The 15403-nt window shown below is 50.1% G+C and overlaps 3 protein-coding genes across 3 annotated transcripts; 2 read left to right on the top strand and 1 right to left on the bottom strand.

Annotated features, from left to right (window-relative positions):
* The first annotated feature begins 104 nt into the window (after positions 1-104).
* On the top strand, positions 105-2388 carry CBY1 (chibby family member 1, beta catenin antagonist). Its single transcript, XM_048962736.1, has 4 exons — positions 105-504; positions 866-971; positions 1052-1167; positions 1849-2388. Exons 1-4 carry the CDS (start codon positions 427-429, stop codon positions 1927-1929), a joined length of 381 nt encoding a protein of 126 aa, XP_048818693.1. The 5' UTR covers positions 105-426; the 3' UTR covers positions 1930-2388.
* Positions 2389-2474: 86 nt separating this feature from the next.
* TOMM22 (translocase of outer mitochondrial membrane 22) lies at positions 2475-4312 on the top strand. The gene is made up of 4 exons (XM_048962727.1): positions 2475-2639; positions 2741-2859; positions 3041-3158; positions 3545-4312. Exons 1-4 carry the CDS (start codon positions 2532-2534, stop codon positions 3617-3619), a joined length of 420 nt encoding a protein of 139 aa, XP_048818684.1. The 5' UTR covers positions 2475-2531; the 3' UTR covers positions 3620-4312.
* Positions 4313-4573: 261 nt separating this feature from the next.
* On the bottom strand, positions 4574-14963 carry JOSD1 (Josephin domain containing 1). Its single transcript, XM_048962715.1, has 4 exons — positions 14054-14963; positions 9724-9852; positions 9401-9595; positions 4574-7052 (listed from the first exon to the last, which is right to left on the bottom strand). The coding sequence occupies exons 1-4, from the start codon at positions 14236-14238 to the stop codon at positions 6953-6955; spliced, it is 609 nt and encodes a 202-aa protein (XP_048818672.1). The 5' UTR covers positions 14239-14963; the 3' UTR covers positions 4574-6952.
* Between the last annotated feature and the right edge of the window lie 440 nt (positions 14964-15403).

Genomic DNA, 15403 nt, shown 5'->3' with positions numbered 1-15403 from the left:
GAACCCCGCCGCCAGGCCCCATGCCCAGCGCAGCAGCTGGGCGGAGCAGCGGGGCCCAGATGTCTCCATGGCGACGCGCCGGCCGCAAACCGCCGTCGGGCCACGCGGCGGACCCGCAGCGCGGAGCGGCGGGGGCCGGCGGGGCGCAGGCGCCGCTCGGCGAAGCGGTGCTGCCCCCACGGAACGAAGGCGAATCCCGATGGAGAGGGCTGCCGCCGCCCCCGCACGGCGGGGCTGAGCCGGGCGCCGCGGCGGGAGGGGAGCGGGGAGCTCCTCGTCTGCTCTTCTCTCGCAAGCGGTGCCCGCTGCCTGCCCCCAGCGCGGGCCCTTCGGGCGGGACTCGTTGCAGGGCGAACGGCCCGCGCCTCTGCCCCTACTGTGTTCTTGGGACGCGGCCCGGCGATAGGAACGTGGCGGTAGGGAGCGATGCCTCTCTTCGGGAGCACCTTCAGCCCTAAAAAGACCCCGCCGCGGAAGGCCGCCTCGCTGTCCAACCTGCACTTGGTGAGTGTTGGGGCTGCTGGTTCCTCCCAGCCCTTGGGTGGCACCTCCAGTGTGTTTGGGTGGGAGAAACTGCGGGCGTGGTGGTGAGTAACTAGGGAACGAGTGATAGGATGGGAGGTGATGGCCTCAAGTTGTGGCAGGGGAGTTTCAGGTTGGATGTTAGGAAAGATTTCTTCCCAGAAAGAGCGGTGCTGCAGTGGCACAGGCTGCCCAGAGAGGTGGTGCAGTCACCGTCCCTGGAGGTGTTCCACAACCTTGTGGATGTGGCACTGAGGGACACGGTTTAATGGTGATGGGTTGATGGCTGACTAGATGATCTTAAGAGGTCCTTTCCAACCTCAACAATTGCTTCTCTCTGCAGCTGGACAGATCCACCCGCGAGATCGAGCTGGGCCTGGAGTACGGCACTCCCTCTATGAACCTCACGGGGCAGAGCCTCAAGTTTGAGAACGGCCAGTGGGTGGCAGGTAGTGCCGTGCAGCGCGGGGGGCCTCCAGTGGTCACGGTTGGCTGACGGCCCTCCGTGTGGTCTCTTTATTTCCTCCAGAAATAGGAAGCTTCACGGGAGATCGCAGGGAAATGCAGCGCTTGCGCAAACGCAACCAGCAGTTGGAGGAGGAAAACAATCTCCTTCGTCTGAAGGTGGATATTCTGCTGGACATGGTGAGTACTGAACTTCTGCCTGCCCTCAGTGATGGAAATGCTGATGTGAAAGGTGCTGGGGGCACCAAAGGAAGTGGTTCTCACTGCAGAGTGCACTCCATTCCTGCTTTACCATACTGTGCAAGAAAAAATTTGGTGCCGGAGTGAACGTGGGAGAAAGGTCTGACTTCATCTGCTCCCTCTGCAAGACGAGGGGCAGAGCTTGGCTTAGCACTTAGCAATGCTGAGTTGGACAGGTGTGCTGTGCTGTGTCAGGTCACAGCAGATTAAAGCTCAAGGATCTTCCTTGTGGCCTGACAAGCACTCATATCTATTCTGTATGTAAGCCTATGATTTGGCCTTTATGTCAGCCTGAAGAAATAGGTGTTCCTTCAGCGTTTTCCTTCTTTATGTTCTTTCCATGTTTTAAATGTGGAAAGTAGCTTCTGTGACTGTGGCACTGCACTTAGCAGGAAGTATAGCCCTCCAGGTTCTCTGGGCTGTCTTGGTGAAGTGTGAAGTGTGAAGCCTCAGCTTCCCTCTCACCGAAATGCAAAGGCTTTCTCACGTTGGAGCTAGATGTGGCTGTAAATTTTAATGACACCTCTGGAAAGATTGTGTCACAAAACAGTGTAATCGGAAAAGCTTCTGGTAGGGTGGTGCTTAAAGGAGCACATTACTGTTGCTCACTGTGCCTTGCAGCTCTCTGAGACCACGGCCGAGTCCCACCTGATGGAGAAGGAGCTGGAGGAGTTGAAGAGTCACATCCGGAGGAGGAAATGACAGAAGCAGTGGCTGAGGGAGAAGGGAGAGGAGGTCATGGGAGACTTTCCCTGTTCCTGCAGGCACAGATTGGCTCGGGTGTCCGGGCTGTATTGGTACCACATATAGATAGCTCCACGGGACAAGATACTTGCAGTATTGCATCGGTACAGTGTCAGGGTGCCTCTGCATCCCAGTACGTCACATTGTGCACTGTTCACCAACGCTCATGTTTGTTCTCGGAGCACTTCACCACTTTTTAGCACTCATGGCTGTTAGCCGCAGGTACACATGCTCCACAGCAACCTGGCAGCACCGCCCTCCCCGTATAAGCAGAGATCTGTGCCACGGCAGATGCCTGGATTCACAGCCTGGCTTTGTGCAAGGCCTTTGGCGAGCGGAGCGCTGACCTTGCTTGTTCTCGAGCGTTCGGCATCGTTTACATGAAAACTCACATTAAAACGTTCGTTGGAACCCCAATCTGAGGCAGTGTGGTATTTTGGGGAGTGACACCTCCCGGCCGTCAGGGGGCGCTGTGAGCGCCGCCTTTCTTCCGGGGCCGCTCAGTCCGCAGTTCCACTTCCGCCGGCTCGCTGCCCGCTCCGTCCCTGGTGGTGGTGGTGATGGCTGCCGCTGCGTCCCTGTCCCCCGAGGAGCTGCTGCCCAAGGGCGGCGCGGGCAAGGCCGAAGAGTTGGAGGACGAGCTGGAGGATGACGACGACGACGACGAGGTAGCGCAGCGGCGGGGAGGGCCGGGAGGGCCGGGAGGGCCGTGCGAGCGGGATGACCCCGTCGGGCGCCCGCAGGCCTGACGCCGCGCTGTCGCCCGCAGCTGGACGAGACGCTGGCGGAGCGGCTGTGGGGGCTGACCGAGATGTTCCCCGAGAGCGTGCGCTCGGCGGCCGGAGCCACCTTCGACCTGTCGCTGGCGATAGCGCAGAAGATGTACAGGTGAGGGGCGGCAAGGCCCGCGGGCTGCGGAGGGATCCGCTTTCCGGCGGCCGGGAGGAGGCCGGGTGGTTCCAGACGGACTAAGGGCTGGAGGAAGGGGAGAAGGAACGAAGGAGGGATCCAAGTGCAGCTCCACTGTGCTGCCGAGATTCGTCTTCCTAATGCGTTTTGTTCCATGCAGATTCTCTAGAGCAGCTCTGTGGATCGGGACCACCTCCTTCATGATTTTAGTTCTTCCTGTCGTGTTTGAAACCGAAAAGCTGCAGATGGAGCAACAGCAGCAGCTGCAGCAGCGACAGGTGAGGCTGGAGCTGCACTGCCCGCCCTCATTGCAGTTTGGATGCAGCTCTGGCTGCCTGCTCAGTCCCGCAGTGATCAGCTGGTGCTGCGGCTCTGGAAGCAAAAAGCAAAGGCGATGTGTTTGGTGCTGTGGGCTCACTCATCCCACAGCGTGCTCTGATTGCATCCTGGGGGAGTAGCACGAGGCAGCTTGGCCTGCACAGCTGCATCCAACCGCACGGGTCTGGGTTTGGCAAGGTGAAGCTCTGCACCTGGTGGTTGTTGCAGAGAGGGAAAGGGCTAAATGTCTACTCCCAGGGGTGGACACTTCCTCGCTGTGCTCTCCCAGTCCTACTGGCGGATAGTGAGGTGCATCCTCAAAGCTTCTGATCTCTCTCTTTTACAGATTCTCTTAGGACCCAACACAGGGCTGTCTGGGGGCATGCCAGGGGCCCTGCCTCCACTTCCCGGAAAAATCTAATTTGCTGCAGCCACGTTGGATTTGTATCATGTGGGAAGACCTTGAGATGATGATATATTGAACTGTTGATTTGTTGGGTCAGGGCATTTATTTTTTTGGTTCTGTTTTTATTTTTGGTTATATTTTGGGACATTGACCTGTTCATACTGTGGGGGAGGGGGGAAGCCCCCTGTCTGGACCTGATGATGGCTCCTGTCTGCATTCTTCCCCTGTAGAAGTCACGAGTCTTTTCTTTTGCTCAATCAGTACACTGTAATCGGTTACAGAGACTTGGAATCATGGAGTTCCTGTTCTGGACTCCTCGCTTCCCAGAAAAAAACACCTTGGGGCACAAGTTGGGCTTCAGACAGCAACAGTCAAACACAAATCTTTTCCTGGCTAACTCAAAGCCTGAGAGCATCAGTGACAGAACAAGAAGCAACTCTCCCAGCAGATGAAGCAAAGGAAGAAGGAGAGTTGAGGGTATCTGTACCCTGTAGAAAAAAATTCTCTGGGAAGATGTGTGTGCAAATACTTTCACTGCAACATTGTGTGTGTGCGTGTGTGAGTACCAAGGGAGTGGCAGAGGGGGTTAATGAGAATCACATCAGTGCTGATCCTCTGCATCATAAAGCAGAATTTCAGAAATCGGTTGCATATTTTTTTGTATTGAATATTAAATAAATCCAACCTGAGCAGTGTGGTTTTAATAGATGTTCCTTGAAGAGGATGCTTCTTTCCTGGAGCATTGGTGCCACTGAAGTTTAAGTGGCTCTGCCCTTCCAGTTCATGCACAGATCTCCCAGGGAGGGGACTCCAAACATTTGGGGTAATTTAAGGGAGTTCTCATAGAGGTGCTAGAATTTCTGTCCACCATTCTACCTCAAGCACCAGGAACCAAGGCTGAAGGTTCTTAATATCATTCAGTTTTATAACCAAAGAAAAAAAAAAAAGTTTATTTTTCCTTTACATACTTTGTTACAGAACAATTCAGTTGAACATACAGAAGTGATAAGACATTTATATGGAAATGGTTTTTTTTTTTCCTTTTCCATTTTTGGTTAAACAAAATACATCTCTGTAAACAAACCCAAGACAAGGCTCTAACAAAAACCAAACAAGCAAGAAAACAAACTTGGGCTTTTCCCACTCCCAAGCAGTGGGACTGGACTGGTCTGCCCACCCTCTGTCCAGCAGCCTTGCTTGCCCCAGGGGTGTGATCATTCAGTTTCCCTTTACCTGAGCAGCTGGATCACACTATTTTCCCCCCACAGGAGAGGTGCTGACATACAAGGAGAGGAAAGTAGCCCCAAAATATTTTAAAACATCTTTGCATATTGTGCACTGATCTATTGGCTTGCAGTTTCCATGCAAACGGTTTCTCCAAAGTGCGGTTTCACGCAGCATAGAAAAATGTTGCTGTAGAGATATTTTTTTTTCTCCCCCTTCCTCTCGAAGAAATGGCTTCAAGTCATGAGCAGAATGCCTGCAGGCTTTGCATCCTGCTTGTAAAGTGTTTAAAAACTCCACCAGCTGGTATTGGTCATTGGAATGTGTTACGAAACAGGACTTGTTCTAGAAACTCTGGGTATTTAAAACATAAAGAGCCATTTGCCCTTGACTTCTGGAGGCTGTGCTCAGAAGACTGCAAAACGGTGCTTGTGGGATGGCCGGGGCTCAGTGAACACCACGCTCGTCCTGTCGTCACACTGCCTCCAGTCTTGGTAACAAGGTGTGAGTTAGCAGTCTCTCGCTTGGCTTCAAACATCTGCTCACGCTTTGCTGAGCTCTCAAGAGACAGGCAACTGAGAAAAGGTAGTTACAGCCCACAGCCCTCCTTCTGAAAGCCCCAGAGCCACCAGAACGAGACTTCCCTACTGGCAGAGCAGAATCGTTTGAGGAGCTCCATCCCTTCCCAGCAGTTACCATTTGGCTGAGCCCCCACGTGCGTAAAGAGAGAAGCAAATGGCAGCTCAGCCAGGAAGAGCTGAACGCAAGGAGCCCTGTCCTCAGCTCAGTGCTTCCTCCTGCTTGGAAGCAGCAACTGAGCTACAGCTGGCCTAAGTGACAGAGAAACAACAAAGATCCCTCTTAGAGTCTCCATGCTTCATCACTTTTTTCCCCTCCATGGAAAGAAGAGGAGGAAAAAGCAATTCACTCATTAATGGAATGTTTGTCAGCCAACACTAAAAGAGAAGCTGATTCAACCACTAGGCCCCACGCTCTAACGCCTGATGATTCTGGTGGACCCTCTGCATCTCCCATATTGGCTGCTAATAACTATCAAGAGGCAGAAGCTGACTATCATAAGACTTCCCTCCTCAAGTTATTGTTATATACATTTTTTTTCCTCCTTTTGTGACCAGCTCACTCGTAGGAAAGCTCCTTCTGGGACACTCTGCGTGGCATTTGTGATCGTGAGCTAGACTTCTGGAAGATAATTATTTCCTCTTAAAACCCCTTCAGATTTTAATTTTTCTTTCCAAGCAGCCCCTAAACTACTGGGTGTTCATGCAGAAAACCAAAATAGCTTCAGATGTTTAAAAAAAAATATATATATATGTTAAAACCCAACATAGCACAAAACCCAGGCAGACTTCAGCCTCTAGTTCAGAAACCTGATACTCCCCCAGTAGCTTGTGCCTGCTGTTTTTGCACTGCCTTAGCAAGCCACATGTTGCCAAACAACCACTTGGCCATGTAAATCCTTGGAGATACTGGGGAAGAATCCTCTAGTTACTCAAAGAATTTTCTTAAAGGTGACTTCTTTTATTTTTTAAACTCACCCCTCCCCTCTAACTCTGGGCACAAACCATCCCTACCAAGCAGAGGGTCGTGCTGAACACCCTACCATTCCTAGTGTTTTGAGTGTGTCCTGAGAGACCCTTACAAGTCACAATCGCCTTCAAGACAACTTGTTTTGGAGGGAGAGGCTTGTGAAGGAGCGACATGCTTGGCCCCTGCTCCTCCCCAGTGAGCTCTAAAGGAACACTGTGCCACAATACACAGCCTTGGGCAACACAGAGAAAGAGAGGTTGGAGGCTTCCAAAAAACCTGGCCCTGAAGCACAGCTTTAGAGAGAGCAACACCTTCTAGTTAGCTGAAGAGCACGCAGCTCATCCACCTTTTCTATCAGTTGAATGGCTTCCAGTTTCCTCCACTCTGCCCTCAGTACCCCCCACCCACTACCCCCAGTGTCCTACGCCACCGCCCTATTGCACCAAGGAAGAAAGGAAAGAGCCTAACAAAGGAAGTTCCGGAAGAGAAGAGTTGGGGCAACCCATTATCCAGGTTTCAGGACATCATGAGTTCCAGAAAGGGGCAGAGCTGTAGTGAGAGGACAGTTGGTCCAGGTCACACGTCAGCTCTCCAGCTCTGATGTGCTTCCACCTCCTCTGGCACCACCAGCAGGAGTTCACAGTTCTTTCCTCTTAGCTGGTGTTTCAAAAATTTCCTACAGTAAGGAGAAACAGGAATAAGCACAACTGAATGCAGAACTTCTACAATCTTCTACAACTACACACAGCTAGCTATGCAAATATGACAAGAAATGAGAGGAACATCATCTCACTTCGTTATTTTCTGACAGAAAACTGAACAAAAGCTCTAGATTCAATACATCTCTACCCAGCAAGCTATTGCAGAATCAGATAGACACGATCGCTTCAGTTGAGAGATCTACACAGATGTCACACCCCAGCTTTCCAAGGTGGCAAAAACAGCGATTAAAAACAAAGTTTCTTTGGGTGTCCAAGACCAAGAACCACACTTTAAGTGAAAGTAACTTCAACAAATCCAGCACGTGTTTGTGGGAAAAACAAGCAGGAAAAAAAAAAAAGCAAAACACTGCCATTAGGATGTCATCATCACGGGTCACAGCAGCACAGAACCACTCAGTCGCCTGACACGGCTCTGCAGCCCCTTTCTTGTCCATATGCTTTTTCCTCATACCAAACATGGATGCAATTCAATAACCATTAAAAGCAAATCAATGCTTTCTCCCATATCTTTCTGCCCAACTTCTCAAATTCAGCATGTGGGAAGCCCTTATTTATTGCTAAAGAACAGCACACCCAAGACTGGAACAACAACAACAAAAAAACTCCAATTAATTCAGTACAGTAGATCCAGTACTGTGTTGTTCTACCCTGGGAGCTCACAAAAGGCTTATAACCAATTTGTCAAGACTGGAATGACATGACAGGCGCTGGAAATATTGCTCCCTTAAGTTAGAACAAGTCTAGTTGAGACAGCAACGCCATCTGTACACTTTAGAACAGGATAGAATGGCAGCAGAATGGCAACTAAGGACAGGTTAGGTTTTACAGTCAAAACAAATCACACCAACCATCTGTATTAAGAGTGAAGAGCAGAGGGGAATCAAACCAGATGTGCAACGTACACTGAAATAGGCAAACAGTCAAGAATAGGGCTGCACTCCTAATCTGAGGAGATTTTGTTGGGAACACACAGTACTGAAGAGGCAAAGGTCCCACATTCGAGGAGACAGTGAAGCACAGCACATTTAGTTGCAGCCATCACTCACTGGTGTCAGACTTGGCCTTTACTAGTGACAGAGTGACAGTGATTGCTAGTGATAGAGCCAGCTCTGTAACAGATGAAATTAGGCTCTCCTGAGCTCTCAGAAACCTCTGTTGGCTAAAGTATTTTCCTAGCTTCGCACAAATAAGATATAAATGACATTGGGCTTATGCAGAGAAGCTTTTCTGTAGTGGGAAGGGCCACCCAACAGCTGCCCCACATCAGATCAGAGCCAGCTTCAGCTGCCCCAGAAGGTCCCACTGCTGACCAGAGCTGAGCCATGAACAATGCTGGTTGTGCTCTGGGAGAACAGATTTAAGAAAGGAAAAAAAATGCTACACAACAGCAGCTGGGAGAGAGAAGTAAAAACGGAGAGATAAGACAGCCCTTCAGGCACCAAGTTCAGTTCAGAAGGAGGTGCTCCCACAGCCCAGGAGAGGCCCATGAAGGAGCAGGCTGTCTCCTGCCCCTCCACCATCCCCACCATGGAGAGCAGATCTCCACATGCAGCCATGGAGGAGCCCACAGTGCAGCAGTGGACGTGGCCTGAAGGAGGCACAGCCCATGGAGAGCTCCCACAGGAGAAGTCCTGGACCAGACCTGCAGTCTGTGGGGCAGGAGAGCTGAGAGGGGCTGCCTCCCACAGGCATCGTGCAGAGCAGTTCCTGAAGGGTGGGCCTTCTGGTATGGTGCCATGTTTGATCAGTGCTTGGAGACCTGCAGCCTATGGGAAGCCCACGTGGGATCAGGTCGAGAAGATGGCGTGCTGGGGGAGGGACCCCACGCTCACACAAGGGCAGAGTGACTACAGATCAGCAGAGATGAAGTGTTACGGACTGACTGCAGCCACAACTCCCTTGAGCCTCTTTGGGGGTGGAGGGGGAAGGTGTTTTTAGATCACTTTTAGCTCTCACTGCTCTACTCTGTTAATAGAAGACAATAAATTTTATTAATCCCCATATACTGAATCTGCTTTGCCCACATTGGTAACTTTGAGCAATCGCGCTGTCCTTGTCCTATTTTTTCCCCACTGTTCTTTTGAGGAGGAGTAGTGAAGGAGAGGAGCGGTGGACCTGAACTTCCCATCAGCACAGAACCACCACATAGGTGTAAGCAAATCTTATTACCATCAAATATTTGGTACTGCAATTCAGCCATAAATGCTTCCACTAAGTGTCTAAGAACGAATTCACCCCTTCCAGTAGGAAATACCTGAATACAAACCCACAAACACATAACAAGGGGGTGGAGAAGACTTACCTGAGCTCACTTTCACCTCCAATCCACTCAGGCATCTTGAGTTTGGAGTCGAGGTTATAGTAAGTGCCTCCCACCTCCCGGACGCAGATCCAGTGCTGCCGCTTGAGGGGGAGCTTCAAGGGACCCCAGCAAAGGCTGGAGGGCAGATTCATGATGAAGCCCATCACGTTAGACAGGGCAATGACATTAACATCCCTACAGGGGTACAGAAAACAAACAGCAACAAGATTACGTTCTGGTATTTGAATGCCATCTGGTTCTTGGTTTTCGTTTTTAGCTTTACAGTTGGCAGCCATCTCTGGAATTACACAATTTCTGAATACCTGCGCTTGTCCCACCAAACTGCCTCATATCCTTTGGTCTGAAGCGCTGCCATGATCACGTTCACGTCGTAGTTCCCATTCCCCAGCATGCTCTTCTTGTGTGGCGTCACCATGGTGTTGGGAGACAGCCTGGAAGCAGAACAAGAAGTGCTCTAGCAGATGCTTGGCAAACCCATATTCCAAAACTGCTGTGTAACTTGAAGTCTGTTTTCAGGAGATTTGCTTTCTTAGAAGTGAACTGTTTCAATCTGCCCCTTCTCCCTTAAGCCAAGAGACCGAGAGGGCTAAATAATGCATTAACAATTACTTCGATGAGCAAAACCTCCAAGGATTCTAGCTTTGCAGTGAAAAATTGCCAACATTCCACGTGCATTGAACTGGTATTTCAGGATGCCACTTTTATTATTTTCCCCTAGTTCAGAATTGGAGTAAATGCTAGTTTGCCATTTGGAACAACAGCTACCACAGCTTCAGGTGTTGAAGTCAACAGCAGTCTTTAAGAGCAGATGAGACCCAGGGCGGGCTGCCTGCAGTTAAAGGTTGTTTTCCCCCAGTGGTAAGTGAAAAGAACGTTCATACATAAAGCTGTGGAAATATTTGGGCTTGAAAGTTTCTAAAGCACTGTCACTGCTGTTAAAAAAAAAATAACCTTTTAAGCTTAATAAAAACAAAACCTGCCTAGACATCACTTGCATGACTGTAGAATCCAAAAATCCACAATCAGAGTCCATCATGTAATATGCAAAAGAGGTGAGAGAGTCTTTACTGTCTACAAATACGGAAAATGGATACAAGACATAAGAGATGGAGATATGCAACCCTCACCCCTCTCAGGATAAACACTGCAAGCAGAGAAAACAACAAGATAGTGAGTTAATGTGAGGAGGACAAATGGGCTTCAGCAGCTGGGAGGATGGGCACGGAAGGAAACTGAGAGCCCAGAAGAGCAAGGTCATGCAATGGCAAACAGGAGAAAGCCAAGCCTTAGCTCCATTCCATTGTGATGGGTTGCTCTTTTGATTGGCGAGGACTCCACTAGCTGTGCTGGCACAAGGTTCAGATGTTTCATGGCACCTGATATCCATGTTTCCTCTGCCTTTCCTTCGTGCCAGCTCTGACCCCTGTAACCCCCCTGACCAGGTGAGTGTTACATTTCAGACCAAGCGAGGCTAGATAAGGTACAGGCAGATAACATTCCACATCAGTTCTGTTCTCCTTCAGGGCAGCAAACTGCAGCAGAACAGCCTCAAACAGTGTGGTAACACAAAAATCTAATATCTGCCACTGAGCAGTTCTCAGCAAGGCAGGGACGTTTGCAGAAAATCAGTTCCCAGTCTCCAAGTCTCTGGCACGTCTTACAGAGCAGAGATGCTTCTGTAGCTCGTCACAGCCCTTCCAGCATCACCATAAAGCAAGAGCACTGGGCTACAATTAATTCCTCAAGAACACTGCTTCAACCTAGTATCTCTCATGAGTGCTGGCAAGCTAGGAAAGCCTCCCAGATAAGAGCCCTTTGGTTTACACAAGCACCCTCTTGTGGCACAGTTTTCCAAAGACTAGCTTATTTGCAGGCTGAAAGAATGCACTTATCTTTGTTCTCTCCTGTAACTTACAGAGGTCCAGAAATGATAAAAAACAGAGGTGACACTCAGAACTGTTACCCACCAGAAAGCCTTCATCAAAAGCCACCTTGTCTCATTTCTGCTCACATACACTTCAATATGGTACACAACCATCAGCTGAAGGATTGTGGACTAAGCAAGGAACAATAACATTATTTATCTAGAGATTAATCCGGGCAAGACTGATGAAGCTGAACAGAACTACAGGCAACAATCCTTCTGAGTTTCCCAAAGTCACAGACCTTCATCAACTCCAACACAAAGCTCTTTTCTAACCAGATATCAAGAAACAGACTCGAGTGAAGTGGTTTTGTTGGCATCTCCACGCAACAACAGGAACAAGCGATCTTACTTCCTGAAACAAAAGGCAGAGAAACAGCAAAAAGATGGTTCTCCTGTTAGAGGAAAGAAGAGAAGGACGACTACAGAACCAGAGGGGAGCTCAGGACATGCTTTGGCACATACTGGAGATGATGATAACGATCACGCTACACTGGCCTGGAGCAATGGGATGCAGCAAAAGGGAAATGAAGGATTAAGAAACACACTTCAATTATTTTTCAAGGGATGTGGTCAGAGCTAGGGAAAGCTCATTTGTGATTTCATTACCATGTCAACACTAAGCTTAAAAAAAAAAAAAAAAAAAAGGATGCCTAGCGATGTTTCTGTAGCTTATTAAAATACTCATCAGTCTTTTTGTCATATTCAGTAGAACCCAGTGTATGACTAGACATGGGAAAAACATGTGGAAAAATGATGTATAAAGCATGGCTAAGGCCACGCCACTTAAAGTCAAGCCAAAGAGCTACAAACAAGTAGCAACTCCACAGAGAGGCAAAGGAGGAGGCAATTGCTATGCATTCCTTGTAGCTCATCCATTTAGAACATTGTGAATTGGAAGGAACCCACAAGGATCACAGAGTCCAACTCCTGGCTCCACGGAACCACCTCAAATTCAAACCACATTTTTGAGATCGTTGTCCAAACGCTGCTTCAACTACTGCTGTGGGGTTGGAGCAGCCTGCATACCTCCATCTGAAGACGAACAGGAGACAACACCAGTTTGGAATTTAAGAAATTCCTCCTCTTGGGGCAAGAGGTCTCACCAGATGAGCGCCTCCATGCTTTCTGAGAAGTTCCATGCTGCACATTAATTCTCTCTCACCACACCCAGAGAAAACCAACTAATTAGATCATCACACCACTTCCACCACAGGAACTGCCTCTGTTTACTTCAGGCCAGTAAAAATCCATCAGTGATTACAGCTCTGACAATTGCTACTCTGGAACAAAACCACAGAGCCTTTATGCTGGACAAAGTGCTGTTGATCAGCTCCTCTTCATGAATAGGCATTTTATTTACAGTACCATTGTAAATAGCACTTCCATCTGATATTTGTAGCTGCTTATCACCACATTTTGTTCACTAAAGAAAGGAAGGCACATGCATGACAAGCCGAGCCCCAACTCAATAAAACTTCAGATTTTTAGGGTGGTAGCAACAGTGGCAGGGAACTTTGTCCAGCAGCACCTCCAGCCTAACTGCTGCCATGGAGAGCTGTTCCCTATGCCTCACTAACACAACGTGCTGTCAGCTACTGGAAATAAGGACTCAACCATAACCTCAGTGAAGATTAGATAGAGAGTAAATGCTACAGGGAGACTCCATTTACTACCCCATTCCTTAGCTTCATCAATTAAAGTCATTGGAATTTTTAAAGGCACCCTCAGGACAACTCCACAAAGTGTTAAACAACATGAAATAAACAGCCATACAACAGAGTTATTTTGCAAGGCACATTCATCAATTACAATTTCCCGTGTAAGACTCAAGAATGCCTTTAGTAACTACATGAAGCTGCCAGGAAGAGCTCAGCCAACACTGCAGAAAACATGGCTCTAGCTACTGAGATTAAATCCTGTTTGGTAAGCAGGGTCTCCCTGCAAGGAAATAAAAAAGGCTACAAAATTTGAGGAATTTCATTTAACTGCTTGAGTAAGTTGACAAAGCTTTAATGTCCAGCATCAAAGTTCTATGGTACTAAATTGAGAAGTTTTTATGGAATCATAGAATGGCCTGGGACAAAAAGGACCACAATGATCATCTAGTTTCAACCCCCTGCTATGTGCAGGGTCTCCAACCAGCAGACCAGGCTGCCCAGAGCCACATCCAGCCTGGCCTTGAATACCTCCAGGGATGGGGCATCCACAGCCTCCTTGGGCAGCCTGTTCCAGTGGTCACCACCCTCTGGGTGAAAAACTTCTTCTTAAAATCTAACCTAAACCTCCCCTTTCTCAGTTTAAAACCATTCCCTCTTGTCCTATCACTATCAACTCTCACGATGAACCCTTTGTCACCCCAGCCACCTTCACTGCCCAGATCTTTTACTGCATGAAGGTAACACACTGACAGGAGTCAGGGGCAGAAAACAGAAGATGCATTAAGGCGGATGCAGTGCAACTACATAGCAGAACGGGCAATAAAGCTCTCAGACATGTTGAACGGTCTGAGAAACAAGAATAAGAGGGGATTTTCTCAGTGGAAAAAAGAAAAAATAAAAGAGGAAAGGAACAGGGCAAAAAAGAGCCATGCTAACTCAAAGCAGCAGTATATTCTGAATAATTCTATTTGTCCCCAAAAATGAGACCTGCAAATCCCCCTAAGCACCAAAGGAGGCAAATGCTTCAGTCAGTGCAGAGTGCCATACCTCTGAAAAATCTCCTGCAGGGTTTCCCTGGTGAAGGCGTTGCTGTCCTGGAAGACATTGTTGAGGGCATGGAGGGCACACAGCTCCCTGCGCTGCTTCTCGTGGTAAATATGTAGCGGCGGCAGCTGGGGCGGCTCAGGGGACTCCGATTTGGCCTTGTCACCTTTCCATGGCACGCAACTCATCTTCTCACAGGGCGGATGGTGAGGCAGGAGGTGAGAAACTCAGCAGGCCGAGGTCCCTTCCTCAGAGTCACAGCAGCAGCGTGTGGCCCCTTTATTTTATAGGCAAGGGCTGCTCCCACCTCGCCAACCCCCCTCTCGTGCTTCAGTTTATTCAGTAACCGCCTCTGATGGCTGGCTTTAACGACCACCTCCTTTCTCCCATACCCCATAAAACACCACACACACACGCACACAACAAAAAAACAAACAAAAAGCAGAGAGATAAGCAAAAGATACGGATCACGTCAGTCTCAAAGTGCCAGCTGGATGCTGCCACACCGCTCCTTTTCTTCCATCTCCGGTACCCAGCGCAGGCCGCAGGGAAGGGCACCCCGCAGGGCCAAGCTGACAGTGCGGGCCCGCCCCGGGGCAAGGGATGGGCCGGGGTCCCTCAGCTGCCCTCCTCCATCGCTGCGGGCAGGGCAGGCTCCGGGATGCCAACGGCTCGGGGAAGGAAGCCGCCTCCGCCTCCTCCTAGGCCATAAAACACAGCTCCGGGCTCCGCAGCGCCCGGCTGGTCGCCCCGCGCCTCCGCCCGAGGGAAAGCTCCGTTAGGAGCGGGCAGGGCCCGCACGGAGCCCCAAGGACCCGCCGCTTCCTCGCTGCCCGGCCACGGCCTCCTCGCACCGACGGCAGCGGCGCATGCGCCCCACCCCGCTCCTTCCTTCTCTCCTGCGCCCGGGGGTTTTCTGTCCGGAGCCCCACGGACGCTCGGCGCGTTCCATTGGTCGACACAGCTGTCCGTGAAATTGTTCCTCTTTTTCACTGGCCGGTCCGAGAGAGTGCCCGCCCACGTGCCTAACTGCCTTGGTGTTTGGTCCCGCCCTATTGCTCAAGTCTCCCTGTTCCGTTGGATTGTAGGGCCGCTTGTCAAGAGGAGCAGCTCTCCTATTGGGCAAGGAGAACTTGACACGTCGAGCGGACTCTGTTGTGTATGTATATATAGAAGACAAGCCGAGCTGGCACTGCTTCTCCCATTGGCTTCGCGCGCTTCGCGAGGGCGTGGCCTCCCGCCACGGCCCCGCCCTCTGTCGCCATGACTACAGGCTAATTACCCTCTTCCCCGCCCTCCCATTGGCTGTCCACCCCGCACACCGCCTTGGCGGGCGGTGGGCGTGGCCTCCGC

This window comes from Lagopus muta, chromosome 1 (assembly GCF_023343835.1).
Source record: "Lagopus muta isolate bLagMut1 chromosome 1, bLagMut1 primary, whole genome shotgun sequence".
In the NCBI taxonomy this organism is placed as follows: domain Eukaryota; kingdom Metazoa; phylum Chordata; class Aves; order Galliformes; family Phasianidae; genus Lagopus; species Lagopus muta.
The sequence above is the reverse complement of the archived record's forward strand: the minus strand, read 5'-3'. Positions and strand labels throughout refer to the sequence as shown.